This window comes from Centruroides vittatus, unplaced genomic scaffold, assembly GCF_030686945.1.
Source record: "Centruroides vittatus isolate TY-2023 unplaced genomic scaffold, ASM3068694v2 contig_10, whole genome shotgun sequence".
Taxonomy (NCBI): domain Eukaryota; kingdom Metazoa; phylum Arthropoda; class Arachnida; order Scorpiones; family Buthidae; genus Centruroides; species Centruroides vittatus.
The window spans coordinates 2589318-2613462 of record NW_027120658.1 but is presented as its reverse complement, the minus strand read 5'-3'; the positions used below and the strand labels follow the sequence as shown (position 1 = coordinate 2613462).

The 24145-nt window shown below is 27.3% G+C and overlaps 1 protein-coding gene across 1 annotated transcript in view; it reads left to right on the top strand.

The window, feature by feature from the left end:
• Positions 1-503: 503 nt before the first annotated feature.
• The window catches only part of Syx13 (syntaxin 13), a 41929-nt gene continuing 18287 nt past the window's right edge, over positions 504-24145 (top strand). Inside the window, exons 1-5 of the mRNA XM_067282212.1 lie at positions 504-622; positions 8252-8350; positions 16748-16813; positions 19669-19738; positions 21565-21673. Coding sequence (XP_067138313.1) covers positions 8272-8350; positions 16748-16813; positions 19669-19738; positions 21565-21673 — 324 coding nt within the window. The 5' untranslated portion in view covers positions 504-622; positions 8252-8271. The remainder of the gene's footprint in view (positions 623-8251; positions 8351-16747; positions 16814-19668; positions 19739-21564; positions 21674-24145) is intronic.

Here is a 24145-nt window from a genome sequence, read left to right as displayed (position 1 = left end):
CCCCCACTACGCTACGCCACTGCTGTACATTGCATGGAATGTCCAGCGAGCTCTCCGAACCTAAATCCCATAGAAAGTGTGTAAGATGCTCTAGGCAGACGAGGTATATCTCGTCAGCTTCCACCAAGAGCACTCCAGGAGTTTCAAGGGACTGTCAAGAACTGATTTGCTCCCGACAGAGCTGATAAACAATGATACAACAAGAACGATGGCGTTGCGCTTACAAGAGGCAACCACATGCCAAATTAATCACGTTCTATATAAAAAAGATTTACAACAATACTCAGTAATTATTAAGGTATCTTTCTTTTCTTTTGGTTTGACAGAAATTAGATAAAAGTTTTGCTTTTCGACCGTTTTGTTGCATAAAGGACACGATGTTTTGCTCGAGTGTTAAATTTCACGTCATTTCGATCAGCCGTTCCTGAAATATAGGCCAAATTAATAGTTAATTATTAAACCATCTCGGGGGGAGAGAAATGTAGTTGTTTGTTGTTGGCAACACTTATTCGTATCAATGACGTCAAAATGTATTATTGTCGAGACAGTGGAGTGGGTTTGTTCTGATTCAACATCATACGGTATCGAAACTAGTTAAGAAATTGAGTTATTTTCGTCATGGGTAAGTGTTTATAGCCTTAAAAATACAATAAAAATACTCTTAATTGTGTTTATAACTTAATTTTAAGATCGTGTGACGTGTAAGACACTAAAATTTAAAAAAAATTCATGTTCAAAGTCTAATCTATGCAACAAAATTAAACTTTTTGATAATTAGATACAGATGTATTTTTGATCAATTAAGAATCCTTTATTTAAGATAAAGATCAGTTTATGGAAAGATTATTCTGTTAAAGAATCTTATAAATGGGCGTTACTTTTACTTTGACATTTATCTGTGATATTGACTTTTTGCACAGTTAATAATAATTTTTAGGAGAATTTTATAAAGGAATTAATCTTTCAAGACTTATAAATCATTTGATTCTTAAGCTAAAATGGATAACAAAATGAAACTGATTATCGCATGTTATCACAAAGTATTAATGAATTTGATCTTATGTTCTTCTATTGAAGAATTTCTATTTATTTCCAAGTTTCATGAGGTCAGTTATTCTTATTACATAGTTATTTAATATCTGTTGGGTCTTCTTGAATCTTTTGGTATAAGATAACAAGAAGTTGTGTATTTTTAAAATGTTATCAGATTGTAACTTACAGAATGCAATAACAAAAATGTAAGATAATTTTTAAAATATTTGTGTTTTATATGCTGAACTTACTGGTAGTATGATAAATATTTAATCAACAAAACAGTTTAAAAAAATTTCTCCAAAATATATTTCTACACTATAAAAAAAAATACTGCTTTTTATGAACTATGAACATTTGCATGCAATGTAGTCATTAGCAATTCTGAAAATAAATATGACATCACTAAAATAATATTGTTAGTTGTTACTGTTATTGTGTACAATACATGTTGCATGTGATTGATTTATGATTGTAAAAAATAAATGATACTTTCTAATTTCAAACTGATTTGCATTTACTTTAAAATTATAAAAATGGAATACTTTCATTTTTGATTTTGTTTTCTCTTTGAGAAATTCTGTAGCAAAATGCATTCTTTTGAGTTTTGGATCAGTTAATATTGTACAGTATGGATCTAAACAATCTGAAAACACTTGTCAATCTATATCAGGGGTTCTCAAAGTGGGCAATATAACCCCTGTGGGCGGTGAGTAAATCTAGGGGGTGCTGGAGGCAGCGTACTGAACGGTGACCAAAGGCAAAAGTTGGGGTCACTGATGGGTTAGGGGGCATTGGGTATAACTTTATGGAATAAAGGGGACGGTGGATTGAAAAAGTTTGAGAACCTCTGATCTATATATTAATTTGGTAAACCTTAAATACTGTCTAGTTTTGTTTGAGAGAATGGCTGAAGATACAAATGTGGTTCAAATATCAAAATAAAGTTCTTGCCCTGTAGATGTTGATGCTGAAGAGAGATTTGAGAAAGGTGCAATGGTTTCATGGCTAAGTGGCAATTATACAATATTAAGTCTGTAGGAAGGCAAGTGTGCTTGCAGGTCATCTAGCAATTTATTTTATTTTTTAACCATTAGAACATCCCATTTCTCATCCCCTACTCTGAATTGTTGGTTTTTTTGCTAATTATGTGTTAATTAAGACACTTTGCATTATTTTTTAACACATACAAGTACACTATCTATTAGGGTTTATACAAAAACTTACTTTTTAAAAAACCAGTTTTCAAATTTTTACTCAAAAAAGGAAATAAGATGTTTACAACTTGTTTTAAAACTTATTAATTTATTTAATATTTATAACATTTCAAGAATATAACAAAATATAATTGACTAATGTCTACACAAAACAAAACAAACGAAATGCTAGAATATCATATTAAAATATAAAATTTACTCCATTGAAAACCATTAAGAAAAACGGATAACAATGAATGCCTACAAAATATTATTTTATTTCTTGTTTTTCTTAAGAAAATATGATTTTAGAAAGCAAAGAACATCTATAGATCTATTGCTCAACTGTGTCCATATTTTTGCACACAAAATTACCAGAAATAGAAAAAACTCTCTCACTTGCTACTGTGCTGGATTTACCCTCTAATACTAAAAACTATTACTTTAGTGTCCTAGGACTGGATGAAGTCATTTTTTCACGTTTTTGAAGATAGTTATGTAATTGATCTTGGGCGACTCGATTTTGGGGGCCGTACTCGCAAAGGGTCGCTTGTAGAGGTATGGTTCCTTTGACTGTTTTGCTCCTATGGATATGCTCTACAGTTCTGATAAGATCCCAACTGTTTCATTCAGAACTTGAATTGAGCCGAATTGGACGGTTTTTAGGCATAGGGGATTTTTTGTTTTGTAGTTAGTTTTATGAAACTTACAAGTTAGTATTTAACAATATTCCTGTTTTATGTCAGAGATGATTTTATCAAAATGTTAATGTTTTTAATCAAATAAGTAATTAATTTTTGTTTTAAATGTAGGCTCAAAAACAGGTATTTTTACTTGCGAAAACCCGGTTTTCAAATTATACAAATTTCTTCAAAAAACCAGTTTTTCAAAACTGGGTTTAAAAACCGACAAACCCTACTATCTATTTAAATAATTAAATTAAAGAATCTCACTTATTTTTGCACTAAACTATTTTGATTTTTTGAATCTGTAATAAAAAGTGTGAAACACAAATAAATAAACACAAATATGCATATATATATATCCATTATTATGTATATAATAATGGATATACAATTACACATATCTGGTAAAATACTAAAAATATGAAAAAGTTCAGTGAAAATAGACAAAAAATGGATAGATAAGAAATATTAAATAAGTAAAGTTTTAAAACAAAAGTTACTAGGTTAAAAATTATATAAAAAGCAGTTACGAATGCACTTAAATTGATTGAGATTAAGATGAAGGTAGTGTTCTAATTTGAACATATGATTTGCGTACCAATTAAAAAAAGATCTATGGTTATGGATTAAACAGTGGAAGGAAGGTAACAAGTATGAGGTGTTTCTAGTTGTTTTGGGAGGAACACATAATTTCAGTTAATAGTTACCATTGAAAAATTTGAAACAAGAGTGGTCAAAGTAAGTAATCCTTCTTTTAAAGGAGGAAGTCCTAGTCTGACTCTGGCAGCTTTCGGACTTGAATATCAGGATTTAAAGTTATTTGATGAACATTGTTAAAATTGAAAATTTTGTTTTTTTGTGAGATGATCTGAGTAAATGATAAGGAAATGATTTTCTAGAGTTTTTATCTGGCTATAGTAATATTACCTCGTAAATTAATGATCACATAAAAAGCACACAGTCCTATAAAAAAATCTGGTGGATCATTTGACAGTACAAATGTGTCAGTTTGTTGTATATGTATCAGAAGGAAAGTGATAATGGGTTATAGATTTGAAATGATGTACTGTTTTATGTTTATATTTTCTCATTTTTTTAAAACAGAAATTCAAGTAATGTGATTTTCAAAATGCATTTCAGGTTGTAGTCCTCTTTAAATTAAACACTAAAAAATTCAGTTACGGTTTCCCAATATTTCATGTTTTAATTAATCTAATTAATATCATTATATTTAATTATTTGATAGATATACTGTACAATACATAAACAATAAATTCACAAATCTGATTTTTAATTAATGTAACACAATTTGATGTATTTAAATAATTCCAAGCATCAGTCATATTATTAGCTATAACAAGATTACTTTAATAATTACATATATAAAGTAATTTGACTAGAGATAGGTTGTTAGGCTGCCATCTCATGATAATTTTAATAATTATAATAAATTAATTTTTAATTTAAAATTTCTGGAAAAAATAATCAGTCTGGATTGGACTTGAACCTGCAACTCCTGCTTATTGCACAACTGCTTTTTCTGGAAGCAAAAAATCAAATGGTGGTTCAGGTAGTGTAATTGATAATGCATCTACAAAGTAAGCAGGAGTTGTGGGTTTTAGATGTTCTCCAGGCTGATTTTTTTCCTTCCAGAAATTTTAAATTAAAAATTATTTATTATAATTTTTAAAATAATCATATGATGGTAGCCTAATCACATACATATAGTTAAATTACTTTAAGTATTAAATTAGCTTTTTTATAGCATGATAATAATGCAGATTATTTGGTATTTGTTAGCTATTTGTTTATTTGATACTGTTCTAAATAGCTGAAACATTTAAAACATTCTTTCATTTCATATTGAAAAATGACACATAATGACTTAAAATGCTAATATAACTTTTTGTCAGAGTATTGGACTGAAATTTGAGCAGAGATATTTAAATATCAAATACAGATTATTGTATCTGTATCTTTCCTAATTACTTGTAGTTTTCATATCTGATTCTTCTTTGTTGTACATTTTAATTTCCTGCCTCTAATCATTTAAGATTTTGAGACTTCATATACCTCTTCACTATTTCTTGCCAGCTTACCTCGAAGCTTTCACATCTCCTTTTTCTTGCACTTTTACATTTTTAGCCATCTTACACACACACTCCCATCTCTCCTCTCCACATGCCCAGATCATATTAATCTGCTTTCTTTGTTTTTCCCTGGTTGATATAATCTTAACACACACTCTGATCACTTCATTTCTGATAGTCCTTCCTTGTTTTTCTATTCTTCTATGTCAACATGCAATTTCCATTCATTCCTTTTTGCATTCTATGTTTTAGCTCCATACAATTACTTTGTATGTGTCCAGAATAGAAAACAAAATGGAACTTTGAGTTACAGAATGAACATAACACCTTCTTGTCCAGCAAATATTTTATTCAATTCAAAATAATCTTTTTGGCTTACTATGAGAGATCTTCCTTGTGTTATATATCTAATACATTATTATTTGGAAACTGAATGTTCCAAAATCAAACTTTTCAGGCATTTGATGAATTAATTTATCAATGGAAATGCTGTTTGGAACATTTTACATTTAAAATTGATGAAATATTCAAACTTTTTACTTGATATCACTGCAAGCCAACATTACAAATACATATAGACAAAAAGAATTAATAAATAACATTTACATTTAGAAAATTAAATAAGTAACAAAGTTATTAAATTAATTAACATTTAAACAAAACAAATACATATTATAGTCACATATAGCATGCTAATCAAAAAAGGAAAGCTGGAATGTCACAGTATTCGTATTGGGGATTTGAAAGTATTTTCTGTGCCGTTGAAACATTTTTCATCTTTTGAGTTGTTTGGAAATGATCCAGAGTGTTAGTTGGTAGAATTTGATTCTATCAACATAATAAACTGAACAGAGTTTCTGTATACAAACAAACTCTGCTTGAATACATTGCTAAATAGTACAATAGTTTGAATACATAATTAAATAGTAATAAAATTATTTTTCAATTTTTAATTACATATCAATGTCTGATGCACAAAAATGTCTTGTTCCATCTTTTTGTTTTATATTTCAAAACTTTGATTTGATGTTTTTTTTTTTCCATTCTATGCTTTTTCATAGAACCTCCATTTCAAACATTATCTTCATTGTGATAGTATTATGAATAAGTTTACATTTAGAAATAGCACCAATTTGTACTGGAAGTAAGAATTGTTTTTAGAGTGTGCATGTTTTATAAAAACAGCTTTAACCTTAGTAAATTCAGAACAAAAATTTAATTAAATATTTGAAAATATTCAAACATTTTCGATTAATACTGATCTTTATCAGGTCATTTATGTTTTATAAATGGAATACATCGAAGAATATAAGGTTTTTGACATATTCTATTTATAAAACAGAAATGACCTGATGAAGATCAGTAGTGATCAAAAACATTAGTCAGAATTCTTTTTGAACATTTTAACAGTTTAGAAATTCTAACATTGAAGAAGGAAGTTGAAGATTTACATCAAGAAAAATTAGAATTAGAGAAAACTTAGCTGAGAACAAAGAATCATTGTTCTCAGCTAAGAATTGTGGAAATTATCAATTGAACAAGACCAAATTGGTAACTTAAAGCACAGCACCTACTGTCAGCAAAAGTTCTTTAGCAATTTGACTAATGGGGTGTGAGAAATGTTAGACAAATTCAGAAAAATTTAGTACACCCCTATATTCTTAAAATATGTTGAATACAAAGATAGAATCTCAATATTTTATTATGACATAAAACCCCATTAAACTATACTGGTATGAAAAGCACAGCTATGAAATTTATAATTGTTAATTTTATAATTATAATGTTTAATAATAAATAATTTCTATTGCCAAATGATTTCTGGATTACATTGATGTAAACAGGCAATCATTTAGCATTAATCTAAAAATTGGGTTAATGGATGTTTAATCATTTTTATTATAAATTAAATTCAAATTTTTACTGTTTTTTATAATTATAAAATTTTTTAAAGTGTTGTTTATAGTTTTGTTTTGAGATTTCAATAATGTGAATTCAAACATTTAAGTTTTCATATCATAATATTGTAATTTAATACATAATTCTCTTTTGAAGGCAGATTGATTTGACTAAATTTTGAGAGAGTTTAATTATTTTTTGAAGTCATAATTGTATGGGAAGCATGTTGTTTTCTTGAAATTTTGCAGAACCAGGAAATATTAATATCAGAAATTTTCTGTGCTACACTCTTATAAATAAATCATAGTTAAAGTTATTCCTGCTCAGATAAGTTAAACCAGATTTAAGTTCTTTCACGTAGTGCCTAGTGCTTGGCACTAGGCACTATGCAAGATGTCCTCATGCATTACAAATTTATGAGAAAAGGTAATAAATGTATTAGTCTTTACAATTAAATATTAAGTTCATTGTTACATTCTTTTTAGTTTTCTTGATAGACACAGTGCATGGTAGGTTTTATTGCTTGAATGGTTACTGCTTTGAACTGATTCAATGTTGGCAGGTGTACAACCTAACAACGAACACTGACAATAACTATCTATAGCTATAGTATTTACTAACAAAAGCACTGGTTATGTGAAATGATATAATTGATATAATTCATGCCTTATGAGTAACATAAGGCATGAATTATATTATAAAATTGAACTCTTCATCTTACTGTTTGATTTTACATTCAAATTTTATATTCTTGAATGATTTTGGAAGATCCAGCTTATTTAGAATTAAGAAAAGTTGAGGAAAAACCTAGAAGGTGTTATGAAAATATTTGTTATTTATTGCTTAGCTGTATTTCGCACTGGTTATTAGTTGTAGAGAGTCTTATTTTAAAGTCTTCATATCAATGTTTTTAGACAAGTCTAAATGTATTTTTATCAGTTGTCTGTACTGGATACTTCTGTGATTATATTTAGTTTTATTTTTTAATTGCACTGTTAATAAACGACATGCTGTGATCAATTTTTTCTAATCAGAAACAGTTGAATTTCAATTTCATAGATGGATATTAACACAATATAGTGAAAAAGTCCCCTGATGAAAGACTGTGAGGAGTGACAATTTTATTACTGTTAGGAAGCTTCTTTGAAACCATAAAAATGAAAAAAGACTATTCCTATTGGTCAAACTGTATGAGTTATTGGCTTGTAACAATATATTTGGAACACCCTGTATATTATTATGATTAGTAGTAGTAATATTATGACATTAATAATTTAATGATAAAAACAATATGTGAAAGATTAATTTAATATTGAAATTACCATTATAATAATTTTTTTATTTTTAGAGTAAAAATTGACTTTCATCATGTCCTACAGTAATACAGGAAATTTTCCCAATTATGGGGCTACTGAAGATGGACAATTTTCAAGTCCGTCAAGAAATTGTAAGTAAAAAAAAATGCCTGTTTTAAAAAAAAATATATAAAATAGGATTAAAATAAAAATATATAATTATTAATAAATAACACTGATATTCAAATAATTGAAATTAAGTTATTTCAATAGATTCTTATGTAAAGAATTTGATGATCAAATTTTTTCAACACATTTTTTAATAATTTTTATAAAATAGACCTTCTTGTGATAAAAATAACCAGAATTTAGGTTCAATTTCTAGTAATGTGAGTAAAATATCCATTTGAAGAGATTAGAAGAGATGGTAATCCTTGGGTGCTATAAGAGGATGAGGGAGAATTTTCCAATTAAGCTCTTCATTGGGAATTCTATTGTTTACTCTGTAAGTTGAAGTTGACCATTGGATTGATCAATCATTATGATACTGTAAGAAGTCTATCTTCTCTATTTTATAACAAATGTTCAAGTATAGTTTCCATATGGACCAGCTGCTCTTGACTCAGGTGATGTGGGAACCACTGTATACAGATATTCTTGTATTGCAACTTTCCCTTCATCATTTTGTAGACTGTTTTCTGCCTTATATCCATTATTTCTTTAGTTACAGGTATATTTTATATATCACTTTATCCACTTGTTTACATTGTTTGTGATAACAGTTGGTTGATCCAATTTTCATTATCTTTTAAAGAGGTGCATCTTTTACAATATAATGCTTGTTTCATTCATGTACTCAGAATAACAACATAGAGTGATCTTCTTATATGGTACTTATTCTTTTATGAATTTCTCTTCTATCTACTCTAGGGTTTCTCAAACGGGATTCCGGGATCCCGGAATCCCAGTTGTTTTTTTAACCTGGGAAATTTTTCTTATCCCGGGTAATCCCGCAAATTTCTTAAAAATTCACTTTTTTCTTATTTTACGTTAAGGTTGAGGAAATTTTGCAAATAGAAAGTATAATTCACTCATAAACTGTCAGAATACATTTGTATTTATTAATTTTAAACCTACTTATTAGTTTTTTTTAGTTTTTGCTCGTTATGGCACGTCACAAAGGGTCAATAATCAATCTGTAGCTTATTTGTGGCAGGACTCTTAAAATTCTTTACCAGTAGTATCTGGAATAATTGTGCTTACGCTGTCTTAATTTTTAACCATGCCCAGTAGCTTTAATAACTGCGTAACGCCAAGTTATGCAAATTGGGCAAGGATACAAATGAGTACGAAGTCAGCAAGTATGAAGTTTTTCTTCATAATCTGATTATTAAAGACAAACAAACTGCCAAATTATTGGGCTATGATGTTTCTATTAAAGCAGTAGAGGTAGACAAATCAAAAATACTACAGAACAAAAGAAGTACAACAATCTCGAAAACAAACTAGAAATCTTTCAGGACACAGGTGAGAAACATATAATATTTGTCTTCTCTTAAATGCATTAAACACGATTCCAATCACATCAATTAAATCGGAAAAGGCATTCTTGGTAGCAAGACTTTTCATTACTAAAATAAGAATTAGTTTGAGTGATCGGAGTATTGACCATCTTTGCTTTTTAAAATCTTATAAAAATTTACAGTATTTTGTATTATACACCTATCCCTTGATTTACATGGAAGATAGATTCCTGAGAAAAACGTGTAAATCGAATTTGTATCTTTTTGAATGTAAAACCGTATAAATCGAAAAGTATGCAAAAAATGCATAATTTCGTTGTTTATTAATTATGAATTTTTTCAATTTTTTAAAGGTACATAAATCAAACAAAAATATTGAAAGGGAAAAAAAATATATATTCTTTTATTAATTAAATACAAAGTACAAAGGAACAAAAAATAAAATCTGAAAGATTCATAAAAATGTAATGTAATTGTGTAATGTAATGTAATGTAATGTAAAAAATGTAATTAAAAATAATGTAATCGTTTGTTACTTATGAATACGAAAAATTAAAATTTTCTGGTTTAAAACTATGTGCAATGAATGCAACTTCATGCGTATGGGGGAGTACCCTATATCGGTTTATCGGTTACTATCTGACGGATTGAAATAAAACTGTCACCTAGTATCCTAAATATCAACTATAACATATAATTAAGGTGGATTGGAATATAGATGTAGATTAGAGTTAAAAATTGTTCCATTTGATCATAGCCAGTTTATTTTCTACATTTATTTTTTAAACCGTGTAAAAGCGAAAACGTGTAAAAGAAGTACCGTGTAAAATGAGGGATAGGTGTATTTTATTTAAAAAATCAAAAATTACTTTCTAAGTTAGAAGTTTGATCTAAATTCATTTTTCTTGAAATTTTCAACTCAATTCAAAGTCATTTTTTGTTGTTGCATGCAGTTTCCAGCAAACTTTAATAAATTTTTTCTATTTGTGAAAATTTCTACGTAATTCAAAGGTGATTTTTAATATATATCTTACACAGCATTATTAATATGATTTTGGAGGTTGCAGAACGTATTAAATTACTTTAAAATACGAAAAATAATTATATCATTTGATTTCATGATATTTTGTATATCTTAAAAATAATTAATTTTATCCTGGAACAAGCAAAAGACCGGGAAATGAGAAACCTTAATCTACTCTGCAGTCAAAAAATATGCAACAGCTTGTTCTTTTTTACTAGCTTTGTTAGGAATTGCCAAGTGATGTGCATTCTGTTTCAAGATTATGCCCTATATATTTGACCTTCCCAACTACAATTTGATACTCTATTTTTTCATTATCCTAACTATCTTGTTATTTTTTGATTGACATTTACATATATTCCAAATATATGTAAATGTAAAATGTAATATATGTAAATTTATTTCAATTTGAACTGGTTGTTCGAAATGGTAGTCGAATGTCGTTAGCCTAATGATGGCCCATTGAATGGGTCGAAAACGTTTGTTTTTATAATTAAATTTAAAGTTCTCAGCGTTAAAGTGTGTTTGTTTTACGATTTAAAAGAGTCTGAGTGAGAATAGGAGAATATATTCCAAATATTTAAAATAATTTTCAGTTATAGAATATTCTTAATTTGACATAGTTTCTACTAAAATCATAATGGATAAATCTTTAATCTTTTCTCCTTAGTCTATTTCTTTTATGTGGCTAGAATATATTGATAAGAATTTATCAAAATGTAATTAGCCTATTAAATTTTCATATATAATGTTTTTCGTAATTTAGTTTTCAATTTTGTTTTAAAATGGTTAATAAATTTTGATGAAATGAAATCATGTCAAACAATGTCAATTGTTTAATTAAACTAATACAAATATAAATCAAGTTTATTCATTCTAGCATATTTTTGTACCATTCTATTTATTTATCTTATTTTGAATGTAGAATAATTTTGATAAAATAACTTTTAATTGAAAAAATTATTGTTGTTGGTCTAAAGTTAATAGTCTCTTAACAATGAATGTAAAGTTTCATTTAATACAAGATGTCTTGAATAAAGACTAATTGTTTTTAATTTCTAGCATTAGAAAATTTTAAGGTTAACATTAATCTAGTGAAGAAAGGTATGAATTTTACTGGGAAATTATAAATATATTTAAAATATACATTAAGATTCTTTTATAACTTTAAATGTAAATGTTTTTAAATTCATGACTGAAAAGAATTTTAAAAAATTACAGAAAAATTGAGAATTTTCTTCTGTTTGCTTACATATGATGATGCAAAATTTTAATAAAATTAACTAAATCAAAAGAAAGAATAAAATAGAAGATTTCTATTGGTTTTTTGAAATGTAATAAGAGTATTTTTCAGTTTACTAGTTGAAAAGTAATCTGTAGTTAAGGGATATTAACTTCAGTTGTAAAAAAAAAATTGTTGTAATATTTTATTGATATTAGTAAAGCAATTTATAAAAATTTAAAAAAAATCATTTTTATATAAAGATATATTTATTGTTAGGACAAAGGCATCCTATAATGTAGGAAAATTCCACTTCCTTGTTATTATCTGCTCACTCTATTTGGTATAATAGTTCTCCTTGGTATATCATATTTATTTATATTGTAGTTACAGATATCCCTTGTATAACATGGTAGTTATGTTCCGAAAAAGTGCCATGTTATGCAAATTTATGCTGTACAAAACAGAGCACTAATACAATGGTTAGGTTCCAAAAGTTAACAAAAATATACTATTTTTTTTTGTTACTAAGAGAAATATGTTTATCAAAGCAATCAATAAGTTATTTCCAATTGATAATTAACTAACAATCACAATTAAAAGTACTGTATTACACTGGATTATGTTAATATTAATCTTAGTTAAACAAGGGCATTTTCTTTTTACAAAGTAGACAGTAAAGCTCAGATGATGATATCTTGATCAGAAATATCAGCAACATCTTTGTTTTTTTATTTTTATCATAAGTTTTTATCGATGACAAAATAATATGTTATTAATTGAAAATTTGTTCTGGTGGGTTATGTTTGTTCATTCGTGGATAAAGTGATTTACTTTTTCAGAATTTACGTTCGAATAGCCAATTATTTGAGTTTGGAACAATTCGAGTACTGAGATATTGTTATTTTGTTCATCATTTTTATGAATGATTACTTACCTATGATTAAAAAAGAAAGGTTAATCTTTGTATTTAGTAAACTTTAATAACACTTACCTAAAAATGATTAAATTACCGTATATTTCCTCAGATAAGATGATAGTTGAATCATAAAAAAAAGGCACCAAAATCCGGGGTCGTCTTATAGGACAGATACGAAAAACTTAGATTGAAATTTATATAAATGAAAACCATTATAAAAAAACAGATAAACTGTAATTATTTACTAGTAGAGAGTAGGGCATGTCCACAAAATAGAATAACCTATACGACATTTTTCGTGAATAGTCAACCTGAATGCCCAAATCAGTGCGAACATTTGCAACAATAGCAAGGCAGAAAATAAAATTTGTTCATTCGAAAAATTATGAATAGGACATAATTCCGTATACACTATACAGTATTATTATCCAGATGATGATCGCTGATCTAAACTAAATTCACAGGCCATTCATAGTTTGGGGATCGTCTTATAGGACAGATGTATGCTAAAACTTTGACAAAAATTTATACCTTGTCTTATCTGAAGGTCGTCTTATCTGCGGAAATATATGGATGGTATGTGTAAAAATAAAACACAGTGACAATCTTAAATGTTAAAATCTGAAAGCAATGATGACACCTGGTTGATAAGAAAGCTAAGACAAGGAAGAAAAAAATATTGCACTATCAGATTTCATTAAACCTGATGAAAGGCACAAAACAAATTGAAAATTTCAATATTATAAAATCCATAGGCAAATTTAAAATAACATGCATGCTTACTTGATGAAAAAGATATCGAATAATGAAGTTTGTACTTAAAAAATGTTAAATTTTGTATAGAGGATTTTCCAAATTCTCACATCATGTTAGAACAAAACTAGAAACAGTGTACAGGGATGTCCCCATTTTTCAAAATTGTGTTAGAGCGAAACCATGTAGTAGAAGTGCCGTGTTGTACGAGGGATAACTGAACTTTTCAGTCAAAATTTTATGCCTTATTTATATTATCATAATATCTTATATCAAAATACAATGCTTTTTGATATTAAAAAAAGGATGTTTATAATTATAATTTTTTTACCAAATTAGACAACAAACATTTTTTAGATTTTATGGTGTAAGTAAACTATTGATATAAGTGACCAAAAAAACAAGTTGAATTTAAAACCAATTTGGATTTTTGTGTACAGAGTTTTAAATTTAACAAAGCAGTTAAATACAAAATTACTTTAAAAAATTTGACTTTATATCTTTAAATACAGATTCATTTTATTAGTCAATAAGTTTGTATGTTATATATATATATTCATTTTAGTTCACTATTGCTCTGTCATATATATGTATATAAGATATTGAATTAAGCTTATATAATATACTTAGTTAATCTGGCTTTATCATCTTATTACAGTCAGACCAGAACTTGGCTAATTAATTTTATGTAAAATTAATTGGCCAAATTCTAGAAATTATCAGTCTTGTGAAGTCTTGAGACAGTCCTGAGACCAAAATAGTGTCTTTGACTCATCTTTGTCTTGAAAGTGAATATTTCAATCTTGGTAGTTAAAGCTGTGGGAAAATTTAAAATAATAAAGTTATTAATATATTTAAAATTATCTCTATCACACATTGGAGCATGCTGAGCATGTGAGAAGACTTTCAACTTTTTTCATATGTATTTTGCATTCCAGCAACTTCAGCTATTGCTGAGGGAATTTGTCTCAAAATGGCTTATGTGCTACCAATGTGCCAGGATGACAGATTCATTATTAGAATTATTGATTTTTTAGTGTCATAAAAACTTTTGAATGCTGTTTCATTTGGTCAGTACTTTTCACAGAAGAGTCTTAATTCTATATTTTAGGCATGTTTGTAAGTAGGGTTGCCAACTCTCCCAAATTTTCTGGGAGAGTCCCAGAATTTGGTAAAATTTTTAAATTCTTCAAACATAAATTGAGGTTTATTCTTCTTGCATTTACTCAACATGATCCAGTACTGGTTTATATATTAAAACAAAACTGCAGAATAGACAGAAACATTTTGATAATGCTGAGAGTAAAAAGCATAAAATCTTCCAGGATTGCTTTTTTTTTTTTACTCCTGGGATGGAAATCTTTAGGAATCAACTTTTCAGGAGATGGCAAGTTTGTAACATAAAAGTAAATACATTGTAATGATAACAGCATTTTAAATTTGAAGCTCATTGCATTGTTTATTTAATTTTGTTGTTTTAATAATTAACTTTTGTAACTATATTTTCTAACGAGTTTCTCTAGTTAAGTTTTGGTTTTAGATAAGAAATATCTTGAAAGTAATAGAAATCTTAGGGTTGTCTTGGTTTTGGGAGATGGCATCTCAATCTTGTCATGATCTGAGTAGATGATTATCTTGTCTTGGTCTTGCAAAATGGTATCTTGTTGACAAGACTGAAAATTAGCAAAGGTATAGCCAAATAGATAATTCATCCAGCCTTATCATTTGATGTAATTTGGGCATGGTTCTTTATATGTATTTAAAAATGCTTTGAGACCATGTTTGTCATTTTGAATAAAACAGCAAATGTTCACGAGTAAGTAGAGCATTCAACTAGATATATTGCTAAAAGGGATTCTCTGGTAAATGGCTTGTCTCAAATTAGAAAAGAAAGGATTGTAAGGTAACAAGGAAAGGAATAAAGAGTTTTGCTGGAATGATAATCTTATTGTTTGTTGTTCTTGTTTAAGTGTTACATAAATTTTGTAAATAACTTTAATGGAAAATGCAGAATGGATTGATTTTCATTCATTATGAAAAACTTTTTATGAGATTGTTGATAATACTATAAGTTAGATTACATTATTTTGCATCACTTTTCATTTTGAAACATTTTTTATAACAATGATTCTGGCAAGTTGTATTTAAGGGATATTCTTATTTATAAAATCCTATATTTTGTCTGTCTGAGATTGAGTAATGTTTTCATTGTGTCATGGTTTTATATTGAATTGAAAATGTCAAATTTATTTATTTATTTATTACATTTGGAAATGTCAGAAATGTTTGGATTACTGATAACAAGAGAAAAAATCCCCAATAAAATATTATCAAAGTATAAAAACATAATAAAAATTTATAAACATGGGAAAAAAAACAATTACATTATGTATTATACAAAATGGATTTACATTTATTTTTAAAAAGTTAAAATTACAATATAGATATGGTTTAACAGAATGTGCATGAGAGGCTATTTGGTAAAAAAAAGATCTTTTTGAGAGAGAAAGGAGAAAGTACAGAATGAAGAAGCATGATGTATTGCAGGTTCTTATGGTTGGAATGTGGAGAGAGAACTAGTAGTTTGGGATTTGACCATTGAAATAAAGTTTACTAAACCTAAACTTTTACTATAAATTTTTACTATTCTATGTTATAAATATTAAAATTCATAGTAGTTACTAAAACTTTTCAAAAATAAACAATGCAATGAAACAAAACTTAAGATCAACAAACTGTTTCTATTTAGAAATTGTTCAAGTGATTTTTATAAGATTCTTTCAAGGGTGTAGTATTGTGGTAACTTTTTATATTTTTTACAATTTCAACGAACTATCAATAAGTACACTCAAACCTGTTTTTGTGTGGTCTTTTTTTGTGCGATTTGTTTTGTGCATTTTTTTTGTGCGGTATACCAATTTGATTGAAATTCATATATTCCAAAAATCGCACAAAAAAAAATCGCACAAAAAAAGACCACACAAAAACAGGTTTGAGTGTATTTATGTAGCATCTCTGTAGATTTATTATGAAAATATATTAGAGAACATTAAAAAAATAATAAATTATGTTCTGTAATTTATTAATTTTCATTTTATCTGTTTACAGCTCTTCCTATATATCACCAGTTATGTGATTTGATTAGCTCTAATATTTTTGCCATCAATAATGGAGGTATGTCATGTTATATTTTACATTAAATAGAAATAATATTTTGTTTCTATATTATAAAAATAAATTTAATTTTTATTAATATTAATGTTCAATTATATGCTTTTGACAATGCAATGTAATGGATTTTTGATCTGGAAATTAAACCAAGAGCTGTTAGTAAAATAAATTCACTAGTTACAATCATAACAATGAAATTATTCTTTGTGAGAAAACTGCAAAGTAATTACTACAGTTTCTGTACAGGAAGGCCTGAAATAAGAAACAAAATTTGTTGTATATATTTCACCTAAAATAAAATGTTGCTTCATGAAGTGAATTAAAATATTAAGGAAATAAAAGAACTGTTGTTGTTATGAGGACTGGACTCTGGTCCCAAACACAGCCCATATTATTTCACACAATAGCCCCCGTGGGAAATGTTAGAAAAACTTAAAATACAAACAGGATATTCATCCTTCCCCCTTCACAGTTCCTCCGTGACTCAAGGTTTGAATCTGGAGAGACAGGAAGCCTCTCTGAAGGAGGAAGGATGAATATCCTGTTTGTATTTTAAGTTTTTCTAACATTTCCCACGGGGGCTATTGTGTGAAATAATACGGGCTGTGTTCGGGACCAGGGTCCGGTCCTCATATTGTTATAAAAAATACAGGGTATTCCAAAATGAATGCTACTATTTTAAATTACTGTAATTATGTTAATTATTACCTGAGAAGTATGGTACATACAACCAATTGATAGAGCAACTGTCCAAGTTTTATCTCCAATCTGCATTCAAATGTCTTGTCCGTTTCATTTACAGTACTTTTTAGAGGTAGTAAAGTGGCAACTCTGCAATAGAAAAGGTGTTCTATGTTCTGCAGTTTGAAAAGTTAGAATCACTGATCATTGTTCAACATGAGTAATCTGCAGGAGAAGTAGAATTGTGGTTGCTGTGAGAGGAGTGACAATGGCTATGCTGTAGTGGAATATTTTGAGTACATTGAGAAATTGTAATGAGCAAATGTGAAATTTTGGCAGTTTTCTAATATTTTAATTGTTATGTTAAATTATAACAAAATTTAATTATATTATAATGATAATAATTTAAAATGGTAGCATTCTTTTTGGAAGACCCTCTATTATGCTTGTATAATTTTTTGATGAAGACAGGGAAAATTTTATTATTTATTAGTTTTTCTTGTTGATTTTTATGAAGACTTTATTATGAAGCTTTGCAACTAATTTTGTGAATTTAATTTTACCTTGAAATTTTTCTTATTTATATAGGGAATAGTTGTATTAAGTGAATGCTATTTTGCTAAATTTTTAAGATATAACTGGTTTAAAATCACCATGAAGTTTGTAGTAAATGATTTGCATTTAACAATTGTTCATTTGTCTTAAAATTTCTTGCCTATAATTTACACAATTACTTACTGTAGAATAATAATGCAGCATTTTTACATATAAACCAAGTAATATTTTAATTGTTATGTTAAATTATAACAAAATTTAATTATATTATTTGATAGTTATATATTTTAAAAAAATCTAGAAATTGTGATTTTATTTATTTTTTTTCTCAAATTGTTATAACAGATAAGTTAAGCATTTAACTTACATATACATAATGTTAAAATAAATAAAATACACTAAAAAATAATGGTTAAAAGTGAATACTTTTTGTTGTTTATAAACATTTTTGTTTTGTTTGTAAAGCTTGAACTTGAAAAAGTACTGTTATAAAGAATGAAAATATTTACTTTTAACTTATGTGATTTATAAAAAAACAATTTTTTGAATCTTAAAGCCTATTGTAGAATTTATTCTTAAGTTTTTAAAAAGTGATATATGTCAACTAATACAAAAAAAATGGGATGAATATATTCAAATTAATAAATGAATTCTAAGAACAGGAAATGAAAAAGAACAGTTTGCTAATGACTATGATATATTAGCATTACAGTAATGAGAAATGAAAAAATATTTATTAGTCAAATATTTTTAATAATTTTAAAAAATATAATATAATTTTGAGAATCATCATCCAAGCAAGTATATAATAAGATCTGAATCCAATGTAGACATTCTGATTTTTCTTGAGTAATTCAGGTGAAAGCATCATTTCCTCATCCTTCATCCACGATGTCAGTCCTGCTGCAGATCAAGCATGCCCATAGCAAGCAGAATTATGGCTGACCACATAAGCATTGTGTGCTGGTGTCTTAAATAGAAAATCCAATCCAATTTTTGGAAGTCAAATAAATAGGTAAAAAGTCAAAGGAAAAAAAATATTTAAATATTTTAAGTTAAAATTCAGTTGAATTTCATTTTTATGATTTGTATTGAATGAATTTCTTCGTTTGAACTGTTTGTTATATGTATAATGTCAATAGTTTGTGTATTGTATTCTTCTGATGGTAGAATAAAATGTTCTGAAGATATTAGAGAGAAATCCTAAAAACTTGTATATTTAAATTAATGTGCAAAGTGTAGAATGCAATTGAAAAAGTTATGCAAGGATTGTATTACTGAAAAATATTTTGATAGGCCTATAGAAGTATTGCATGAAATATAAACTTTTTTGAATTGTTGATACATTTATTCTGATGAAGAATGACAAGAAATTTAAAGAGAAAATTGTATTATTCTGCACTTACGATTGTTTTTTTCCTGCCATTACATGTTAAATGCATTTTTTTTTTGTTTTATGCACATATAAATTCCATTCATAACAGCAGATTTATTTCTTTACAAAAATAACAAAGTATATACATTTATTTAAAATACCATTTTAATATTAATATAGCTATTATTATTATTCATATTTTAACTCAATTATGTAAACTGAGAAAAACGTAATTGTTTTTAAATAGCTTCAGCATTGGAGCAATCTTTAAAACAGCTTGGCACTGCAGCTGATTCATCTTTACTAAGAGATAAAATGTAAGTCAATTTGCATAATTTTTATATTAAATATTAATAGTGAAATATTAAAAATAACTAACATGAAAAATCTTTAAAATATTAAAAACAAAGTTTTTCTTTGAATATAAAACCAACCAAAATAGTAAGAAAATTTGCATATTTTGCATAAATATAATAAAAGATTAATGATGATAGTAGTAATAGTAATAATAATCAACAGCAAGAAACAATTAATAATGAACAATAATATTAAAACATTTCAAATAATATTAAAATGGGTTAGAAAAAAAATTACAATATCTTAAATAGTTCTGGATGTGATGTTTTTGCATTGAACTTTGTGATCTTCAATCAATAAATTCGAGACCCAGCAGGTGCAGATTTTTCAATATCTTAAATCTTTTAAAACATTATTTGAATTGCATTGTGCCTTATCCATAACTTTGTTGCAGTTTTGCTCACATCAACCCTTTTATTCTTATTCTTGTTCTGAGATGACAGCTGCATGGCTGAAATTCAGAACTGGAAAGAAATCATTTTATGTAGATTATATTGAATTAATGAAATAATTTATTTGCTTTGAACATACAACTGCATTATAATTTTAAATATCACATTTAAGAATTTATATTTTAAAATTATGACTATTTTGTAGATAAATACATTTGCAAGTTCCTACAAAAAGTAAAGAGCAATCCATTGATAAATTTATTAAAATTTTTAATTATTAACTGCTAATTGAGTAAATTTAATACAGGGTGATCATAGAGTATTCTTATTCGATTTTGTCTGGAGTGATATGTATCAGTTCAAATGGAACTAATGCTGATGTTTTAGGACATGCAGAAGAAATTTCAGAGGAGAATTTAATTTTAAAACTAATTGAGACAACTTAAATTGGTTCAAAACCATCTGTCACAATTCTTGAGGGGTACTCAAGGCATTACCATTGCTTTTATGAGACAGTTATTGCAGTAAGGATACATTCTGGTAAAGTTATATATTGTAATATCCAGCTGATGTACTGTAATATGAATGGAATTCTTCATTACATAAGTAGTTTTATATCCAGCAATAGCTCATGGCACACATTTATTATGTATACAATGCATTTTTGCTGCTCACAGTGCCACTAGTAATAGTAAATGGAATTAATTCCATTTGCTATATACTAGTTGTGGTGTTGGAATTAATTTTTTTGCTTGCAGAAATCTCTTCAGCAAGATCTAAAACATCAACATACAAATTTGATTGTTCGGACAGCTATATCTTCCTCTGACCAGTGCTTCTCAAACTGTGTGTTCACAGATCAGCTTTCTTTCATTTCAGTCACTTGCAGATCAATATTTTTGTAAAATTAAATAAAAATAATAGTATTTGAACTTCATTCTCTTTTATTATTATTATTATTTTTTGTTTTTTAGAACGAATTAGTAAGAAAAATACAATAACAATATTTTATTTTAATTTTTTTTGAAAAAATGGGTTTATAAGCTATTTTCAAGTAATTTACTGGGTTAATTTCAATTTGTCTCAGGCACTAAGTGTTTAAATAATAAAAGTAATTAAAACATATTTTAACTATTAAAAATATTTTATAAAACTAATTTCAATAACAAACAAAATTTCATAATTTTATATATTTTTTTTAAGTGAAATTTCATTGTGTCCCAGCAATAAACTATTTGAGGACCACAGTTTGAATAGCACTGCTTTAGACTGCAGTGAATAGAGAATCTTTAATTATGAACATCCTGTACATTGTCTTTGATTAAAATTACTAAATTTTAGTTAATTTACATCTATATATCTTAAGAGAGAATTAATTTTTGTTTTTCTTTTAGACACAATACCCAGCAAACATGTAATGATATTATTGCTAATACTACCAAATCATTAAGGACATTAACTTCTATTATAACTTCAAGTAACCTTCCTCAAAGAGAAAGCAGGGTAATATATAAATTTATTAATTGAATATTATAAAAAAAATACATGGTTTTCTTTTACTAAAAACTATTATTATTTATTATTCTAATACTTTAATGGAGCATAATATATACATAATGCATTATATACATGCCATTTAAGCCATGTATATAATGCTTATAAGATGTTAGAACAATTTTTTTCCTGTTAAGTTTCTCTAAGAATAGTAGTGTTTGACAGTTGAGAAAGAGAAGGGAATGGAGATAGATAAGGCTAACATGTATAGCGTACTGATTAATTAAAGGAGTAGGTAACATAACAAAAGTATATTTAGGGCCACAAGATCATCATTTGGGACCAAGATCAGGAAATATAACTATGATAACCTGAGCCTTCTCAGTATCATTTCTATAAGTCAAGTGGTATATGAGACAGATATAAATGAAGACAATAATCCTCTATAATCTTTGCTCTCTCTCATTCTATCTTATATGTCTTGTTAATTGTAATAATGTATTTGAAGATTTGAAAGCTAAATGTGTATTTAGTAATTTGATTTGTACACCAGATTTTAATACGTAACAACTGAATAACAACTGAAGAGGGATGATAGGAATCTGAAATGCATTTTGTTAAAGGTACTAAAAAGAATAAAAAATGAGAGTTATCATGATGACTTTTGTATGTTATAAGTTTGGGAAAAACCGGCACTGTTTGAGTTGCTGAAATAATAATTTCATCATAGAGGAGCTTAGAAGATGGTTTGGATCAAGCAAGAAGGACATGTCTTTCCTTAAACCTTCTTTGTAAATCCATGATTAATAGTAGGGACTTGGAATTGTTTTTTACATTATGGATGTGGTTATTAGGAAGAAAAAGGTAGAGGCAATAATTGTCAATTTCAAAAGTTTCTCTGCTTCATCTTTTAGAACAGTAGAAGTCTTGAGGTTTTAGGACTTTTAGTGGAAGAAATTAAAATGAGGTGTTCTGGAATTATTTTTTACAGACTAAAGATTGCATTTTCCTGAAGATGAGCATAAATTACTTGGGACAGGTCATTGGCAAACAAAGCAGTCAAACAAAGCAGTTAGAGATAATTCCAACTTAACTTCAACTTTGCTTTACTATTTAATATTCTGAAAAGAAGTCCATTGTTGGGAAAACCTGGGAACCTTGGCTGCTTGGGATTCTTCCAGGATGACAATGCCAGCATACATCAAGTTTTCATCATGCAGGAATGATTTCTTGGTGAGAGATAGCTCTTTCACACCACTAACATGCCTTTGTGTTGGAGAAGAAAGTTTGCAGCCATCACACTTTCCATTTTTACTGCTTGATCTGGATATGGATGACCGATTACTAGACCTGTGTCCAGTAATTGGTCATCCATATCCAGATAGATACCTTGCTTAGGCTTGGACCCCATGCTACATGTTTGCACAATAATCTCATGGTGGTGTAATGAATTACTGTCACAAGATTTTTTTTTACCACTATGTGTATGCTCAGAAACAATAAGATCATTTCACATTTCAGTGAAGCTCTCTATATAAAAATTTTTAATAACTAACAAAGAAAAGTTTAAACTATAACTTTTCTATATTGATAAACTTTTTGTAGGTTTCTACTTTTTAAATATCTTTTCTAAAAATGATGTGTTTTTACTATATAATTGGAATGTAGTAACTACATGTGTAATCTTTATACAGCTATTCCTTGCTTAACAACTTTAACTTTGTGACAGTTTTCAGGAATGAATTAAAAATTGTTAAATGAATAAGCAAATCTCATTAATTAAAGATATCCAAATGGTTTTCACAAATAAAAAAAATATATATGAATTGAGAGCAGTGAGAACAAATTTATATTAAGGTAAAGGCACTAAAGCTTGACTGTGCACTAACGGTTGACATTTCCAAGATATTTTCTCTGGGAGAAAAAATCTATACAAATATGCATTTATTATTTAGAAGATAGAAAAGACAATCTCAAAGTTATGGCAGTGAATTTCTGCAATGACGAAAAGATTGTATTTAAACAAAACTAATTCAATATTAGAATTATTACTTATTTACAAATAATAAACATACTTTCAATGCCAAAAATAATTGTAACTGAAGATAGGATTAAATATCAGTTATCTACATTTAACCAACAACAACAATTAATGTCAACTATTGATAGCCTAATAACATGTCAACTTGTAGTGATTTTATTTTAGGCTGTGTCAACTAATAGTTCCAGGAGATTAACTTAAAATTATTTTTGAAAAAATATATAGTAATTGATTCAAGAATTAAAATGTTTTTCTTTTTCAATTACAGAAAGTTTGTGTAGCAATTACACTTAAAATATTTATTCTGAAACAAAAACAATTTCAGTTATTAGCAGAAATGGAATATTTTTTTTCTTAATGTGTCAATTATTAGTGCCTTTATATTAGCAAATTTACATTTAATAAATAACAATCCAAAAGTAAATAAATACAATTTAAAC